The sequence below is a fragment of the Papilio machaon genome, chromosome 20 (assembly GCF_912999745.1).
Source record: "Papilio machaon chromosome 20, ilPapMach1.1, whole genome shotgun sequence".
NCBI classification, from domain to species: domain Eukaryota; kingdom Metazoa; phylum Arthropoda; class Insecta; order Lepidoptera; family Papilionidae; genus Papilio; species Papilio machaon.
Genome location: NC_060005.1, coordinates 4,370,537 through 4,385,410, shown reverse-complemented (window position 1 = coordinate 4,385,410; position 14,874 = coordinate 4,370,537). Strand labels below are relative to the sequence as shown.

Genomic DNA, 14,874 nt, shown 5'->3' with positions numbered 1-14,874 from the left:
CTTCTGCATAAAACTATCGATGGTCGGTATTATGCAGTCCGAATGCGGTATATTGACTTAACCTAAAATTTGTTTATTTACTATTCTTTGCACAATCTGACCAATTTTATGAACAAAATTAATATTTACAATTTTATGTACATTTAAGTTTTTTTTTATATATATAAAATATTTGAATTAGTAAGAGGTGTAGGTTAAAATTAATATCTTTCTTCAGGTATTGCGTCCTCGTGTGACTGTGAACGCGGAACAACCAGGCGGAGAGGTGACGCAGCCGCTCTCACTACCAATGGATGCAGCCGACGCCAACGCCATCGCTGAGGTATGGACCATTTCATGTATAATCCAAATTCATCTCATCGTCGTAAAAACTGCTTCGGTATGATACGATTGCATTGTAATGTTGATAAATTGTTGTAGGTCAACTTGGCGTATGAAAATGTGAAAGAAGTGGATTGCTTGGATATATCGAGAGAGGGATGCGACGCGTGGGAAGCGGCTGTACGTCGATATGAAGATAGAATTGGTAAACAAATAACAAAATTTATTATCTTATATTTTACTGCTATACTAATTTAATGGTTATAAGTAGTGGTACATGAAAATGTATGGAACTGTATGTATTTATGTATAGATCGTGTGGAGACTCGCATCACAGCACACTTACGCGACCAGCTGGGCACAGCGAAGAACGCTAATGAGATGTTCCGCATCTTCTCGCGGTTCAACGCTCTGTTCGTACGACCGCACATCCGCGGTGCCATCCGCGAGTACCAAACCCAACTCATACAGCGTGTTAAAGATGACATCGAGACATTGCATGAGAAGTTCAAGGTACTGTAATATTCAAACTTTATACTAGAGGTTCCAGGTACTATAAGATTCAAACTTTATAGCATATTAAGCTGTGCCCCTCAATGTATTTCTTTACTGAGAACAATTATAACTCTTAAAATCCACTATTATAATGCTGTATGTGAGTTTGTGTGTGAAATTTATGTTAACCTATAATTGTTTAAATTTAACATAACTTGAATCGTTTTATTAGGTGCAATACCCTCAATCGAAATGCAGTCGTTTGTCTCTGGTGCGCGACTTACCTCCAGTGGCTGGCTCCATCATCTGGGCGAAGCAAATAGATCACCAGCTCACTGCCTATTTGAAGAGAGTAGAAGATGTTCTTGGTATGTTTTTTAAATTCTTTAATATCCATAATTTAATTTATTTTGTATATTTTAACATCTTAATTATCTTTCGTGTTTTGATGGTAATCATTTTTTTTAATATTTATTTATTACAGGCAAAGGATGGGAAAATCATATCGAGGGACAAAAATTGAAAGCCGACGGCGATAGTTTTCGTTTAAAATTGGACACTCAAGAAGTCTTTGATGATTGGGCACGAAAGGTAAGTTTAATAATTTTTTTTTTAATTCAGATATTATTTACTATACGATTTTGATTAAATTATAATGTTGTTTATATTATAGGTACAGCAGCGAAATCTCGGTGTGTCGGGAAGAATTTTCGCTATAGAATCCGTTCGTGCTCGGTCCAGCAAAACTGGGACAATCTTGAAGCTGAAAGTTAACTTTTTACCTGAAATTATCACGTTATACAAAGAAGTACGCAACTTAAAGAATCTTGGATTCAGGTATAATTTATACATATCACTAAAGAATTTAGAAGAATTAATTTAGAATTTTTAACAATATGTTTTCTACAATAAGTCTTTTCTATTTGAATACATTTAATACCTTTATTTACTTTTACCCCCAGAGTACCATTGGCCATAGTGAACAAGGCTCATCAGGCGAACCAACTTTATCCATATGCGATATCGCTTATCGAAAGTGTTCGTACATACGAACGTACTCTAGAAAAGGTATGTATATAAAATCTATCTTATGTACACAATATTTAAGCACAGATCAATTTGGCACATATTGCGCCTAAATACAATCATATATCACTGTTGTACAATGAATAAATAGACAGGGCAAATGATTTAACTAACACATGCGTTTGTATTCACGCAGCTGAATAATAGGACTTATACAAAGGTAGTTACTTTAGATTGCATGCTTCTTACAATATTTTATTATTTGGCGTCTTATAATATGTAAAATATTGTTTTTCACCCCATTACCCTTCTATAACAAACAGGTTTAGATAAGGCGTATTTTATGAGAAAATTCACATAGAATCGATATTGTGTTGTTATAGAGGGTTTTTTTTGTAAGTTAGTTTTTTTTAGTTAGTGTAATGTTTTGTGTAATATGTAGCTTTTTATTTATTTAATGTTATTTTTTTTACCTACAATTTATTCATATGATTATGTATTTGTCTTTTAATTTCTTCGACGTTTTTTACGTGTTTATAATTTGTAGATACGAGACAAGGCGTCTATAATACCTTTAGTGGCTGGCCTGCGTCGTGATGTACTGAACCAGGTGTCGGAGGGCATGGCTCTAGTCTGGGAGTCGTTCAAGCTGGACCCCTACGTGCAGAAGCTGAGTGAAGTTGTTCTGTTGTTCCAAGAGAAGGTATATTGAATGTCTAATATCTTAATCGTCTAATAACATATTGTCAAATTTCTTTCTTAAAAAAGATTAAGTAACCCAATTGAATATACTCATACTTCAAATAAAAATGTTATGAACCCTTGAGAGTGCTACATTATTTATTTTATGTTACAATGGTAGCCTGTACTTGGATTATATCTGAGATAATGTTTTTTTATCAGGTGGAAGATCTACTGGCTGTGGAGGAGCAGATATCAGTGGATACGCGGTCTCTGGAGACCTGCCCGTACTCGGCGCAGAGTCTCGCCGACATCCTAAGCCGGCTTCAGCGCGCCATCGACGACCTCTCGCTGCGCCAATACAGCAACTTGCATCTTTGGGTGCAGCGTCTCGATGAAGAGGTATGTTCATGACAAAAATAACAAGAAAATGTCACTAGAAATTTTATATTTACAAAGTGAAAAATCTTAAAAGTAACGATCTTAGTATCGTAGTTTTTAGAAAATCGCACGAACAAACAGTAATCCTGATTTTATATTTAGGTTGAGAAGAAATTGGCAGCTCGTCTCCAGGCCGGAATTGAAGCTTGGACTGCAGCTTTGTTAGGAAAGGCTAATGAACTGGATCTGTCCATGGATACTTATTCGCCCGCCGAGCCGACGCACAAACCTGGTGGAGAACCGCAGGTAAATGTCATATCTTTAAGCATCTCTACGTATGTATACGTAGATACGTGCGTACTTATTTACGTACACGTGCGCTTTTGCGAGCATAAGCCCAATATATTTGCAATGATTTAAATATAGGTAATAAAGACCAGTATATCCAAATGTGTTATTGTTTGTTACACAGATTGCGCGCGTAGTACATGAGGTGCGCATCACCAACCAGCAGATGTACCTCTTCCCGTCGCTAGAGGAGGCGCGCTTCCAGCTCATGCGCCAGATGTTTGCCTGGCAAGCCATCGTCACCAGCCTCCACCGCCTCCAGAGCACCAGGTATGGTCAAACACGTTAGTCATACTCCACTAGAGCTTACAAGAAGGTAATGAGTAAACAGTTGCACCTGGATTGCAAGGAATGTCCAAGAGACCGCGATATTGGGCATGGCATGTTGGTTCGAGACAATTCCTTACAATATGTATAACTTTGTTACAATGTTTGTTGTTTGTTACAGATATCAAGTGGGCGTGGCTCGCACACAGACCGTGACATACAGAAACTTGCTTACGAAGTTGCCGGGCGGCTCCTCGCCATTGGAGAACGCGTATGACGCTATCGAGCAGAAGATATCCCAAGTTAGGGAATACGTCGATGAATGGCTACGGTACGATATTGTTTTTCCTGCTAAGTTTTTCTACCAATCTCAGCCGTAGCGGCATAGAATGTGTTAATTATTTTATTTTCTGTAATTTAAGTATGTTATTTAATATTACAGTTACCAAGCGCTATGGGATCTCCAGCCGGAAACTTTGTATGGACGTCTCGGAGAAGATATCACCCTGTGGATCAAGTGTCTCAATGATATTAAGTTAGTAGAATATTTCATTAATATTGAAGTAAAACATTTCTAAAGAACTAAAATTTTTGAATATTTTTCGACACTGTCGATTTTTTTAAATAAGGTTGAAAGTAAAGTCGTTTTGTCAGTCTGCTATAAAATGTATGGATATAGAGACAGTTGAAATTGTCCTTACTAGGAAATCTCGAACGACATTCGACACGTCTGACACGCGGCGTGAGTACGGGCCGGTGGTGATCGACTTCGCGCGTGTGCAGAGCAAGGTGGCGCTGAAATACGACGCCTGGCACAAGGAGGTGCTCGGCAAGTTCGGCGCACTGCTCGGTGGAGAGATGGTGCAGTTCCACGCGCGTCTCGCCAAATCGCGCGGACAGCTCGAGCAGCAGACCATCGGTAAGAGACATTGGAGAGTGTATATTTTCTTAAAAATATGTTATTAATATTATAAATGCTTATACGAAAACAAATATAAGCTCTTATTCTCATTGAAACGCAGAAAACAATATGTGTATACATTTACACAGTTATTTTGACAGTGAAAACCCACATTTAGATTGATTTAGGTATATGAGAATCGAGCTACAATATTGACGAATTATTATTATTAATCATTGTTAATAACAGAGGCGGCGTCTACCAGTGATGCGGTTTCTCTTATCACTTATGTGCAACAACTGAAGAGGGAAGTGTTGGCTTGGGAGAAACAAGTTGACACATACAAGGAGGCTCAACGCATCTTGGAACGACAGAGGTTGGGAAAATATAATTGGTTTAAAAAATAATTTTATTATTGAACTACAATGAAATTAAGAATTTACACTATTTACTAATCTTACAGATTCCAATTCCCAACTCAATGGCTTCATGTGGACAACATCGAAGGTGAATGGAGTGCGTTTAACGAAATCATGCGTAGGAAGGATTCTTCTATTCAAACACAAGTTAGTACCTTTGATAATTGACTTGATCTTATAAATATTGGATGTCACTAAATTGTAATTTCTTTCCCAGGTCGCATCTCTCCAGCAAAAGATCGTAGCTGAAGACAAGGCCGTGGAGACTCGTACGATGGAGTTCCTCGGCGAGTGGGAGCGCAACAAGCCGACAGACGGCTCCACACGGCCAGAGGACGCGCTGGCTCGCCTCCAGGTCATGGAGTCGCGATACACCAAGCTCAAGGATGAACGGGATAATGTCGCTAAGGCTAAAGAGGCCCTCGAGCTCCATGATACTGGTGAGTGTCTAAGTCATTTGGAATCTTGTTATTTTAATTATTCATTATAGGCGATATTATAAGCGACAGTAATTCACTTTTTAGCCGACTTCAAAAAGAAGGAGGTTATCAATTCGACTGAATTTTTTTTCTTTATTAGAAGCGTATTTATTATCTTAATGACCAGATCGTAACTCTCTGTTTGACATAGTCTTAAAATAATTTATTCGTATCTGCATTAAACAGGCAGTTCAGTGAACAACGAGCGCATGACCGTGGTGATGGAGGAGCTGCAGGACCTGCGAGGCGTGTGGTCCTCACTTAGCAAAATCTGGACCCAGATTGACGACATCAGGGAGAAGCCCTGGCTCTCCATTCAGCCCAGGAAGCTAAGGTTATTGTTTTCCTTTCTTGTGTTAATTTTATAGGTAATATATTGTTAAAAAGCTGAATGTGACATTATGCAAAAATTCTAATTTGATTTATAAATTAAATTCTTCTATTTTAAAATATGTGTCAGTCGTAGGATTATAAATAAAAATTATTTAAATTTTAGGCAACAACTGGAAGCAATGTTGAACGAACTCAAAGAGTTACCAGCGCGACTCCGCATGTACGACAGCTATGAATACGTCCGCAAACTGTTGCAATCATACACCAAGGTTTGTATGACTTTATATTTTTCTAACATGAAAGTTAGTTTATCACACTATTTTCTTATATTAGATAAATTATTCTAGGGACAGGTTTAGTTTGAGATATCTGCACTAAGGCTGCGTTTAAGTAACCGTTAAATGTTTCAGCGGCGGTATAATTTTGATTGTGTTGTTTTTGTAGGTGAACATGTTAATAGTGGAGCTGAAGTCTGACGCGCTGAAGGAGCGTCACTGGCGTCAGCTTTGCCGAGCGCTGCGTGTAGAGTGGGCGCTGTCAGAGCTGACGCTGGGCCAGGTGTGGGACGCAGACCTGCTGCACAACGAGCACACCGTCAAAGATGTAGTGTCCGTCGCGCAGGGGGAGATGGCGCTAGAGGAGTTCTTAAAACAGGTATAGTGTTTTAATGCATCTGCAGGTCCTCTGGTGTTGTCGATGTCTATAGGCGTTGTTGATTACTTAGATGTTCCCGGCGCTCGTATGACACACCCTTAACTTACAAAAGTAAGGTACCGACTATAAAAAAATGTGGGAATCTGTACTATAAAACATGTTATTAATTAACAATTTTTTTTTTGTAATCTCGTAAAATGAATCGTTAATAATTTGGGAACAGTTTATTCTTTTTAGTTTAGTCTAGTCAGTATAAAGGGTTTAAGTACCATTTATTCTTATCATATGAAATAGGTTCGCGAGTCGTGGCAGAGCTACGAGCTGGATTTGATCAATTATCAGAACAAGTGCAAGATCATCCGAGGATGGGACGACCTCTTCAACAAGGTCAAGGAGCACATCAACAGTGTCGCCGCCATGAAGCTCTCGCCCTATTACAAGGTAAAATTATCATTATAACTAGTTCTGACTATAGAAATTTGAAATAATGTGATTTCATTAGCTATCCCTAAACCTAGTCTTTGTAGATAGTATAAGGAGGATGCACTGTCTTCATCATGATGATGGGTCACCACGGCTGAAACATCCATACAGAAATATTTTTATATTTCTTAGATTTATATACTGTGATAATGATATGTTTTTGTTTAATTACTACAGCAGTATGAATAAGTTGGATATTTATAAGTGTGACAAATAAGTTATGATTCTTATTAAATTATGTATTTGTATGAAGGTGTTTGAAGAGGAAGCGCTAACATGGGAGGAGAAACTGAACCGCATCAATGCGCTGTTCGACGTGTGGATCGATGTGCAGCGCCGTTGGGTCTACCTCGAGGGCATCTTCAGCGGCTCCGCGGATATCAAGACATTGCTGCCTGTTGAGACCAGCCGTTTCCAGAGTATTAGGTGAATACGTACATCTTAATAATATAAATTATCTTGCCTAGAATTTTCTTTTATTTTTTTCTTTTACCTGGTCTTAAAATGATGTAGCTATTTCCCTGTTTATGTTCTGTATATCACCATTTTTATTGTTGTTATAAATAGGAATATCACAGTACTTACAAAAATACTCTTTACAAAAACCTTATAATTTACTTTATTATGAGGTTTTAAGGAAACGAAATTCTTACCACGATTGGTCTTTTTGGACCACGAATGTTTAAAAAAAATCAGTTACAATGAAAACGATTGATTTTAGTTCGGAGTTCCTGGGCCTGATGAAGAAGGTGAGCAAGTCTCCGATGGTGATGGACGTGCTGAACATCCCCGGAGTGCAGCGCTCGCTGGAGCGCCTTGCGGACCTGCTCGGCAAGATACAGAAGGCGCTTGGAGAGTACCTCGAGCGAGAGAGGAGCAGTTTCCCACGGTATGATCATTGTAGTACTGTAGTAAAGTCGTAGGTTATGTAGTACGATTGCTCTGTTGCCATTGTGCCGATGTATTTGAACGATACGTTGATTGTGACGCCATATATAGGTTTCCAACTGTGTTGTTTCGCTCGATCTATTTACCAAAAAGTATGAAACGCAACTATCTAGACTATCAAGCCTCTTCACCATTGATATCTCTAGTCAAATCTATTCATCCTAATGACATTCTTATAATAGACAAAACGACGCCATATAATGATCCTTAAAAGAGACTAAAATGTAGCCCGGATTTTTTAATTTTATACTCTCAGACAATAGACCATTTTTAAAATAATTGATGACTTCAGTTTCTACTTCGTGGGCGACGAGGACTTGCTGGAGATAATTGGCAACAGCAAGAACATCGCCAGGCTACAGAAGCACTTCAAGAAGATGTTCGCCGGCGTCGCCGCCATCATACTCAATGAAGATAACACCATCATAAATGGTATCGCGTCCCGAGAAGGCGAAGAGGTATGTTATCACGTCGATATTCCGGATAATTAGATAATATCTTCGCTACTTGTCTATGAATACTTCAAGGTTAACTCCGAAGGTCTGAAACGCCCTCCTTTTAAAATACAAAGGCTTCAAAACAGATTTCCATTTCGGCCTAAAACATTGTTAATTTCCTAGGTATATTTTACATCGCCGGTGTCGACGATCGAGAACCCAAAGATTAACTCGTGGTTGTCGCTGGTGGAGCGCGAGATGCGTGTCACTCTCGCCTGCCGTCTCAAGGATGCAGTGTTCGATATCAAACAGTTCAAAGATGGCAATGTCGACCCTCAGAAGTTTATTGAATGGTGCGATAAATATCAGGTAAAAGATAAGTGATGATAAATTCAAGTAATAAGACGATTATCGAGAAGTCTATAACACAAATTTATTACAATAAAATTTCATCCTCTAGGCTCAAATAGTGGTGCTCGCCGCTCAAATCTTGTGGTCGGAGGATGTGGAGAATGCACTAGCTAACGGCGGCGGCGACGGCCTCAAGCAGGTGCTGACTCATGTCGAGGACATGCTCAACATCCTCGCTGACTCCGTGCTGCAGGAACAGCCGCCGCTCAGAAGAAGGAAGCTTGAACATCTGGTGAGCAACCTTAATTCGTGTTTCCACTACGGAAATACATGTAGAAAATCATTTCTCTGTTTTTAAGATGTCGGGACAAGTTTTTTTTTTTAATTTAATATGGAATTCGTTATACATTGTTACTGTTTGTGACAGATCAACGAGTTCGTACACAAGCGCACGGTGACGCGGCGTCTGATTGCGTCTGACGTCACCAGCGCGCGCTCCTTCGAGTGGCTCTGCGAGATGAGGTTCTACTTCGACCACAGGAACAATGATGTAAGTTACACTCATTCCAAATATTATGTGTTTTTCAATTATTATTGTAATATGTTACAAAAATTGTTATAATTCTAAAATCAAAAGTGACTATTTAATGCTTGGCTGAAGGTTCTTTTCTCTGTTTTAGTTTTATATTTTTCTTTAATGACTATAACTAACTATATACTATTTTCTTTAATAACTAACTAACTATAATATTGTGTACAGGTATTACAACAGCTGACTATCCACATGGCAAATGCAAAATTCTTGTACGGGTTCGAGTACCTTGGTGTGCAGGACCGACTGGTCCAGACGCCGCTTACAGACCGCTGTTATCTCACCATGACTCAGGCGTTAGAGGCACGACTCGGAGGATCACCATTTGGTAAATATGTCACCTATAATAAAAATAAAGCAAAAATAATGACATCAATGTGGCAAATACCTCTATTATATATCAGGGAATATCAAAAGAGTTGACTTTTATTTGGAAGACACAAAATGTACATATATACGTAAATTCAGTGTAAGGAAGAGAGAAAAACTATGTAGATCACTAGTTTTTTTGTGCAATTATTTACTGTTCCATATAATTACAATACGCAATGTGACTGATTCTTAAGAAAGTCATAAATACTAGGCCATGAGATCAGGTCATGTAGAAGTTACTAGTTCCAGCTAGTTGAATATTTTTAATAATTTATAGTTACTGGAATAAATTTGTGTATGTTTTAGGCCCTGCTGGAACTGGTAAGACGGAATCCGTGAAGGCGCTGGGCAATCAGCTTGGCCGGTTTGTGTTAGTGTTCAACTGCGATGAGACATTCGATTTCCAAGCCATGGGAAGAATCTTCGTCGGTCTTTGCCAGGTTACTACGTCAATTTTATTATGTTCATGAACTATTTGTTTTTGTCATATAATTTTGCAGACTTGATTTACTTTTTATTGTTTATGGTCAGGTTGGTGCTTGGGGATGCTTTGATGAGTTCAATCGTCTAGAGGAGAGAATGTTGTCGGCTGTGTCACAACAGGTTCAGACCATTCAGGAAGCATTAAAGAGCCACCAAGAAGGTGATAACACGGGTATGAAAATTGTTAAATTGTTGTACAAATGTCCCTTATTCTACCCACTTAAAAAACTAACTTTTAGTTTCACTTACTGATGGATTATTCTGGGAACTAAGAAAACAAGACTATTTTATTTATAATGAACTACTAAAATTTATCATAAAATTAAATTGTCTTCCAGCTAAATCCATAACAGTGGAACTGGTTGGTAAGCAAGTGCGTGTAAGTCAAGACATGGCGATTTTCATAACTATGAACCCGGGGTACGCGGGCCGCTCCAACCTTCCCGACAACCTGAAGAAGCTGTTCCGCAGCCTCGCCATGACCACGCCAGATAGACAGCTCATCGCCGAGGTGATGCTGTTCAGCCAGGGCTTCAGGACTGCCGAGAAGCTAGCCTGCAAAATTGTACCATTCTTCAAGTGAGTCTAGTTACCATCGTCATCGAGAGATTCCCACACTTTTTTATAGTTTCGGTGATAGTTGAACTTTATTTTCCTCTATTGTAATACAAAAATAAATATATAATTTTAATTTACTTGTAGATTGTGCGACGAGCAGCTGTCGAATCAATCTCATTACGACTTCGGCCTGCGAGCTCTGAAGTCAGTGCTGGTGTCTGCGGGCAATGTCAAACGTGACCGCATACAGAAGATAAAGGTATCTTAACTAGAGTATTTATTTATAAAAACATGTACGAAAACAGTAATTCTTTCTTTTTTCCTAATAGTTTTCTAAAAATATGTTATTTATGATTATTTAAAAAAAAGGTAAATAGTAAAAATACGAAATTAAATATATTTCAAGAAATCTAATAATGTTAAATTAATGTTACATAATTCAATTTATAATGGCTGTAAAACAAACATGTTTTTTGTATTTGTAGGAGAATCTAATAGAACGCGGTACTGAAGTACCAGATGAGGCATCCATTGCTGAGTCCCTACCAGAACAAGATATTCTGATACAATCAGTGTGCGAGACAATGGTGCCCAAGTTGGTGGCTGAAGACATACCCTTGCTCTTCTCATTGTTAAATGATGTATTCCCTAATGTTGGATACACGAGAGCTGAAATGACTGGTAAGTAATTTACAATTCTAGATTTATGTTAATTTTTGATGTGAAACATCTATAGGATCACTTGTAAACCGAATCGTTGGCGTGGCGACGCTTGCCGTGGCGACAGGTCGCCACGCTATACTAAGGTTTACATTATTATTATTATTATCATCATTCTTGTCATTATTATTATTATTTATTTAATTATAATATTTAATATTTTATGCATATTACTTGTACACACACGATGTTTCACATCTGCCAGGCGTCCCATGACGGCTCACAAGTTTTTTTTTTAAGAGTTCAATATTTGTTTTGGGGTTTGGTCATTTATAAATTGAGAACAATTAACATTGTCCATTCCCTTTGTATTTTTATTTTCTAGTGTTGACTAGGAATTATAGTAATACATTACTTTTTAAATTAACTTACATTTTTAATACAAAATAGGTTTGAAGAATGAAATCCGTGCGGTTTGCGCTGAAGAGTTCTTGGTTTGCGGTGAAGGTGACGAACAAGGATCGACTTGGATGGACAAGGTACTTTCATATTGAATATTTAATTGTTTATTTAACAAAATGGTGATTATGAGGTTTAAGGTTTTAATTTAATTTGTCTTAGTTAAAGGAATCGTCTCATCAGACATCAAATTTCACAAGTCTTGTTTTGCTACATGATTACCATTACAGGCACATATTTAAGTTATCATATATCATATCAAGGTGATGGTGACCAGCCATAATATTTATTAATACTTTACTTATATTAACTCATTAACGACAACTAATTTTTATAATATATTTTTGCTTATCATCGCGAGAAACTATGCTCTATTGTATTTAAAACAAGGATTAGCATACAATGATATGTTCTAAATCGTTGAAAAGATTAACGGTTTTTGATACAATAATTGTATAGTTTGTTGAGGCACGGTTATACATGATATCGTGTATGAGTGTGAATGAATATGCGTTTCCATGCTAACCCGCTAACGGCACTAGAGGAGGAACGCGTCGTCGCGCGCGCAGCACAGCACATGGATAGAGAAGGTCAGTGCTCACCGCCCACCGCACACCGTCATCGCCGCTGGTGAACATGCAATGTGTTGCCATGGGAAAAATATAAAAAAAAATACTATGCATGAAGATTCTGTATCACCACTCGTGTGATAAAAAGTAGATATAAACGAGACATGTCATTCTGTCGTAGTCTTTCTCTCCCTGTCCTCCTCTCTATCTTTCTCTCCCTCCCCAACATCTCTCGCTTTCTCTCTTTAAAATTCCACGAACTTTATTTCCGTAGCAAAAAAATCCTTTTGAAATATTTTTCCCAGTGAAACATTAAAGTGTATGTCAGAAGAAATGCGATGAAATTTTTTTTACTAACTAGCCCGCTGCAGATTTTTCTACGGGTGCTTGTTCCAGTTTTTGTTTTCTTACAGTCTTCTTGTTTAATCTGCAGTTACATTTTATATCACAAAATAATCTACGCTTTGCAAATCATGTATTGGGCAGTTATATTTTTTTATGGAGATAGTATACTGTACACACAATACTTCGCAATCATTGTTACTTTGCCTTACCGTACAGTTCCTCTTTCTTTGGCTAAAAAGTACACATTTTTCAACTTTACTTAGACTTCATTCATAATATCTGCATACAAACATCAAAAGAAGACTATACTAAATATCTAGTTTCTATTCTTATTTAAGGTGTATATAAATATTTTTTATGTGATGTTATAATAATGTTTAATACCGACTTAATACATTAACCTTTTACTAATAATAACTACATAATATTAATACAGTTATTAATTATTTAAATAAAAATACTTAATGCTTATTTTTCAGCCATATGATGCCTATTTATTGTTTTTTTTTTTGCTTACTTTATTTTTGTTCGTGTGTTTCGGTAGTGAAAATCCACGGCAATTCAGCGCATTCATGTCGTGATAAATCTATTTCTGTTTTCAAGTGTCTATGTTTTAATGATCTCTATTTCCTTTTTAATTTTACTAGCACACGTTTGGTTTCATTTAGCGCCACATTGGAAAAGCTTTTATGTGTTTTTCTTTTCGTTAGCTTGGTATTTGTTAACTGTTGCACATATTCACTCTCTCTCTCTCTCTCTTATTTAGCACTTTGTTGAAGTTCTAAAGAAATTGATATCAATTTTATGGGACTACAGGTGCTGCAGTTATACCAGATCTGTAAACTGAACCACGGTCTGATGATGGTCGGTCCATCTGGCAGCGGAAAGTCCACCGCATGGCGTGTATTACTAAAAGCACTGGAAAGGTAAATGTTGACCATAAATTTATATTTCTCAAAGTTATGAACATTTCAATACATGAACGATCCATAACATATTTTCATTCCAACTCTATGTGTTTATGTACACGTCTATTTCGTTACAGATTCGAAGGTGTGGAAGGCGTGGCTCACGTAATCGATCCTAAAGCAATGTCGAAGGAGACTCTATATGGTGTACTAGATCCCAATACGCGTGAATGGACCGACGGATTGTTCACACATATTTTAAGGTAAGTTTATGAAGAGATAAAACTACAAAATATAAACATTATGCCATTTTGTCTTGAAGTTTGATGAATGCGTATAAATGAAAAGCAGTCAATATTATTGTTTTTATAAACATTGTCTTAAATCTCAGGAAAATAATCGATAACGTCCGCGGCGAGATTAACAAGCGTCAATGGATAATATTCGACGGTGATGTGGATCCCGAGTGGGTGGAGAACCTCAACTCCGTGCTGGATGATAACAAGCTGCTCACGTTGCCCAATGGAGAGAGGTTGTCATTGCCGCCCAATGTCCGCGTCATGTTCGAGGTGAGGAAACAAAAATAAAATCCACTAGTATATTTGGAAGAAAGAAAGAAAGAAAGAAAGAAAGAAAAAACATTTATTGCCACACAAAAAAATAAAAAAATATATATAAAATCAAAAAAGAAGAAACACATTTAGCTAGCTTTGAACAGCCACGTCAGCGCGGAATTAAAAGAACTTAATTAGTAGCCTGTGTGTTCTTTCAGACTACTTTATAGATTTATGCCCATTTTCAGCAAGATCCGTTTAGTAGTTTTGGAAATACCTGATCATCCATCCATCTAAATATTTCCATTTATAATATAAGATTTGATTTGAGATTGAAATTTTTTCTAGTAATTTGGTACTAAAATAATTTATTCCATCTAGGTGCAAGATCTTAAATACGCAACGCTCGCTACAGTGTCTCGTTGCGGTATGGTTTGGTTCTCTCAAGACGTGCTCACAACTGAGATGATATTCGAGAATTATTTGTTGAGGTAATACACTAAAATGATAATAGTTATAGATCATTGGTGATAGTTCTTTGTCTTAATATGTATATTTTTTCTAGGTTGAGAAATATTCCATTGGAGGATGGTGAAGAAGACTCGTTCAGCATCGTAATGGCAGCTCCGACCTCTGGAGGTGATCAGAATGCCACAGAAAATATACTATCACCTGGTTTACAGGTAATTATAACTTGAAATTTATTTAGTAAGTACTGTTTTACTTAGTTACAATGCTTATGAAAAAATAATAGCGGTGCAAGTAGTATTTTCACAAATAGACAATGTTTATACTATTTTAAAATTAATTTTATTTTAATAGGGGAACATGTTATAACTTTTTTTTTAGC

At 37.3% G+C, this 14,874-nt stretch overlaps 1 protein-coding gene across 2 annotated transcripts in view; it reads left to right on the top strand.

Moving 5' to 3' along the window:
• LOC106718526 (dynein heavy chain, cytoplasmic) overlaps window positions 1-14,874 on the top strand; it is a 50,145-nt gene that overhangs the window by 4,093 nt on the left and 31,178 nt on the right. Inside the window, exons 11-51 of one of the 2 annotated variants that reach the window (XM_045682753.1) lie at window positions 218-322; window positions 421-526; window positions 635-834; window positions 1,049-1,184; window positions 1,301-1,407; window positions 1,490-1,653; window positions 1,779-1,884; window positions 2,039-2,062; window positions 2,390-2,545; window positions 2,746-2,925; window positions 3,067-3,210; window positions 3,377-3,522; window positions 3,701-3,850; window positions 3,962-4,054; window positions 4,224-4,438; window positions 4,670-4,796; window positions 4,884-4,986; window positions 5,057-5,279; window positions 5,505-5,652; window positions 5,815-5,920; window positions 6,096-6,305; window positions 6,600-6,746; window positions 7,042-7,214; window positions 7,510-7,677; window positions 8,029-8,194; window positions 8,357-8,542; window positions 8,634-8,816; window positions 8,952-9,074; window positions 9,285-9,444; window positions 9,795-9,928; window positions 10,020-10,143; window positions 10,310-10,550; window positions 10,674-10,788; window positions 11,015-11,210; window positions 11,640-11,728; window positions 12,191-12,238; window positions 13,379-13,488; window positions 13,608-13,733; window positions 13,862-14,039; window positions 14,406-14,515; window positions 14,590-14,707. In XM_045682753.1, the coding sequence (XP_045538709.1) occupies window positions 218-322; window positions 421-526; window positions 635-834; window positions 1,049-1,184; window positions 1,301-1,407; window positions 1,490-1,653; window positions 1,779-1,884; window positions 2,039-2,062; window positions 2,390-2,545; window positions 2,746-2,925; window positions 3,067-3,210; window positions 3,377-3,522; window positions 3,701-3,850; window positions 3,962-4,054; window positions 4,224-4,438; window positions 4,670-4,796; window positions 4,884-4,986; window positions 5,057-5,279; window positions 5,505-5,652; window positions 5,815-5,920; window positions 6,096-6,305; window positions 6,600-6,746; window positions 7,042-7,214; window positions 7,510-7,677; window positions 8,029-8,194; window positions 8,357-8,542; window positions 8,634-8,816; window positions 8,952-9,074; window positions 9,285-9,444; window positions 9,795-9,928; window positions 10,020-10,143; window positions 10,310-10,550; window positions 10,674-10,788; window positions 11,015-11,210; window positions 11,640-11,728; window positions 12,191-12,238; window positions 13,379-13,488; window positions 13,608-13,733; window positions 13,862-14,039; window positions 14,406-14,515; window positions 14,590-14,707 (5,844 nt within the window). The remainder of the gene's footprint in view (window positions 1-217; window positions 323-420; window positions 527-634; window positions 835-1,048; window positions 1,185-1,300; window positions 1,408-1,489; window positions 1,654-1,778; window positions 1,885-2,038; window positions 2,063-2,389; window positions 2,546-2,745; window positions 2,926-3,066; window positions 3,211-3,376; window positions 3,523-3,700; window positions 3,851-3,961; window positions 4,055-4,223; window positions 4,439-4,669; window positions 4,797-4,883; window positions 4,987-5,056; window positions 5,280-5,504; window positions 5,653-5,814; window positions 5,921-6,095; window positions 6,306-6,599; window positions 6,747-7,041; window positions 7,215-7,509; window positions 7,678-8,028; window positions 8,195-8,356; window positions 8,543-8,633; window positions 8,817-8,951; window positions 9,075-9,284; window positions 9,445-9,794; window positions 9,929-10,019; window positions 10,144-10,309; window positions 10,551-10,673; window positions 10,789-11,014; window positions 11,211-11,639; window positions 11,729-12,190; window positions 12,239-13,378; window positions 13,489-13,607; window positions 13,734-13,861; window positions 14,040-14,405; window positions 14,516-14,589; window positions 14,708-14,874) is intronic. The other variant, XM_045682754.1, reaches the window with a different exon arrangement.